General features: G+C 26.8%; 2 protein-coding genes across 2 annotated transcripts in view; one reads left to right on the top strand and one right to left on the bottom strand.

Moving 5' to 3' along the window:
- Window positions 1-549, top strand: part of LOC122637188 — a 3392-nt gene extending 2843 nt beyond the window's left edge. The window contains exons 4-5 of the mRNA XM_043829187.1: window positions 1-169; window positions 509-549. The exon at window positions 1-169 is cut by the window's left edge and continues 138 nt beyond it. Of these exons, the coding sequence (XP_043685122.1) occupies window positions 1-169; window positions 509-541 (202 nt within the window). The 3' untranslated portion in view covers window positions 542-549. The remainder of the gene's footprint in view (window positions 170-508) is intronic.
- LOC122637187 (cytochrome P450 4c3-like) overlaps window positions 1-2500 on the bottom strand; it is a 20635-nt gene that overhangs the window by 5652 nt on the left and 12483 nt on the right. The window contains exon 4 of the mRNA XM_043829186.1: window positions 740-922. Coding sequence (XP_043685121.1) covers window positions 740-922 — 183 coding nt within the window. The remainder of the gene's footprint in view (window positions 1-739; window positions 923-2500) is intronic.

The following is a 2500-nucleotide window of genomic DNA, read 5'->3' as shown; positions in this document are numbered from 1 at the left end:
TAGGAGAGGTTTAGCTAGACAGGATCCAAGATCTTCGAACTCGAATAGAACGGTCATTTCTATCAACCAGGATTATGATCCCACTGTAATTATACCGAGGAAAAGCAAATCAAAAAAGAGGAAACAAAAAGACAAAATGAAAGCAAACAAGAAAGGAAACTTTCTTAATGTAGGTTTAAACAAGACTTAATAAATCCTTCCGAAAGGAATAGGATTCATTTTATCAATGAATTTTACGATTGAGTAAAAAGAAAAAAGAAAAAAAAAAAGAAAAAAGAAAAGGGAGTGGAAGGAGTTTCGTTAAATTATTTATTTTCGATTATTTCATTATATAATAATTATTTTATTATAATAATATTATCTTGTTACGGTAAATAATTATTATTATTATAATAATATTATAATGTATTATTATATAATAATTATAATTATAAATAATATCAATAATATTAAATAATATTATTATAATTATTATAATCATTATTATTATTATTATTATTATTATTAGGTAGGTTTAAAGAGAAATGTGGGATTTTTCTAATAATTAAAAAAAAAAAAAAGAAAAAAGGAGAAAGAAGAAGAAAAAAAGATATAACGAAAGAACGAGAATATATAGAGAAAAAAAAAGAAAAAAAGAGGAAGAAGATGAGGAGGAATAAAACGAAAAAGAAAATAAAAACATGGCGATGGCGAGGACGATGGTAAATGTTGAAAGTTCAAACGACAAATGAGGACTTACCACAAATCACGTCTAGCATAGCTCGTTTTGCATATGGAACGATGTCGAAGCTCTTGCCAATCTCTTTTTCGAGACAGCTGATCATAATTTTAACCTCATTCGTAGCGCTATTGAAATATTCTTCAAGGAGGCCACTGTGAAAGGTCGGTGTTAGTAACTTCCTACTATGATACCAAACATCGCCTGAAAATAAAGAATAAAAAATATATATATATATATACATGTATCGAAGATAAAAATCTAAACGAAATTTGTATTAAATTAACGATTCGTTTTATTTTATGAAATGTTTCTATACTATGCAAATATATTTGTCATCTTTCTGTCTCTCTCTCTCTTTCTCTTTCTCTCTTTCTGTATTTCTTTTTCTGTCTCTCTCTCTCTCTCTCTTTTTCTCTCTTTCTCTCTCTCTCTCTCTCTCTCTCTCTCTCTATCATATATGTCTTCATCGATATCGTCATCACGATCGTTTTCTAAATAAGATTAAAAATTCCTAGACGATCTCAAAAAAAAAAAAAAAAAAAAAAAAAAGTATCCATTGTTACAGCTCTCAAATGATTTTATTGATGCAACAATCTTTTTTAATAGTAGTTTTGTAGTTTTACGATTAAAGAAATAATGATAGTAGTAACAACGAATGCGCGTTATAAATGTTTCTGAATTACATAAAAACGAGAAAAAGAAACAAAAGAAAAAAGGAAAAGAAAAAGAACGAAAAATATAATCGATTATTATTTTCTAAATAAAAGAAAGAAAAATGAAATGGAATAATAAGGGTAAGAAATCTTGAAGAGAAAGAAGAATGGCCATTAATATAATCTACGAGAATTAAAAAAAAAAAAAGAAAAAAAAAAAAGAAAGAAAGAAAAGAAGGAAATTATTCAGCCTGGCCAAGAATTTTTGAAATACATAGTCTAAATTTGCAATCTCGTCTTGAAATAATAATACAACGACGTTTTGTCCAATCAACGAAATTAAAAAAAAATAAGATTCTCTCTCTCTCTCTCTCTCTCTCTCTCTCTTTCTCTCTTTCTCTGTCTGTCTCTTTTTCTTTCCCATTAGCTTAAACAAATCTAAACCTAAGCGAAGTTAGCTCGAAATTTCTTTCTTGAATTTCGAAAAATTCGAAATTTTGTCATTTGTTTTTTTTTTTTTTTTTTTACGTTATGACCTCGGTATGACCTTGTATTATTTATTGTATATTTATTTGTATTTATTATTAATACATCGTCGATAGATTTCAAACGATTTATTTTCGTTTGAAAGAAACTTGTCGCCTCGAGCGTACATCAACGATTTCTTTTTAGAAAGCTCTCGAACGATTCGACGTCTAATAAGAAACAAAAAAAAAAAAGAAAGAAAGAAAGAAAGAAAGAAAGAAAGAAAGAAAGAAAAAACAGAAAAAATAAAGAAAAAGAAAAGAAAAAGAAAGACGAAGAAAATAAAATTAAACAAAAAAGAAGAAGAAGAAAAAAAACAAACGGGGAAAAAAAAAAGAATAAGAATATACAGAAAAAGAAACAGAAACCAGACACTAATCGAAAAAGGATCCTCGCGATTTTTCTACGTTGAAATTCCATTCGAAAGGAAACCGGTATTATAAAAGATGAATATAATATACAGTAGATAAAAAGGTCAACTATGTTTGATGTAACCTTTCCACGTTTCCTGATTTTTTTATCTAATTTTTTCTTCTTCCTTTCTTTTTTTCTTTATTTTTTCGTTATCTCTGTTATTTTTTTTTTTTTTTTCAAAATTTTT

Source organism: Vespula pensylvanica, chromosome 24, assembly GCF_014466175.1.
Source record: "Vespula pensylvanica isolate Volc-1 chromosome 24, ASM1446617v1, whole genome shotgun sequence".
Taxonomy (NCBI): domain Eukaryota; kingdom Metazoa; phylum Arthropoda; class Insecta; order Hymenoptera; family Vespidae; genus Vespula; species Vespula pensylvanica.
This window is presented reverse-complemented; position numbering and strand designations above follow the sequence as displayed.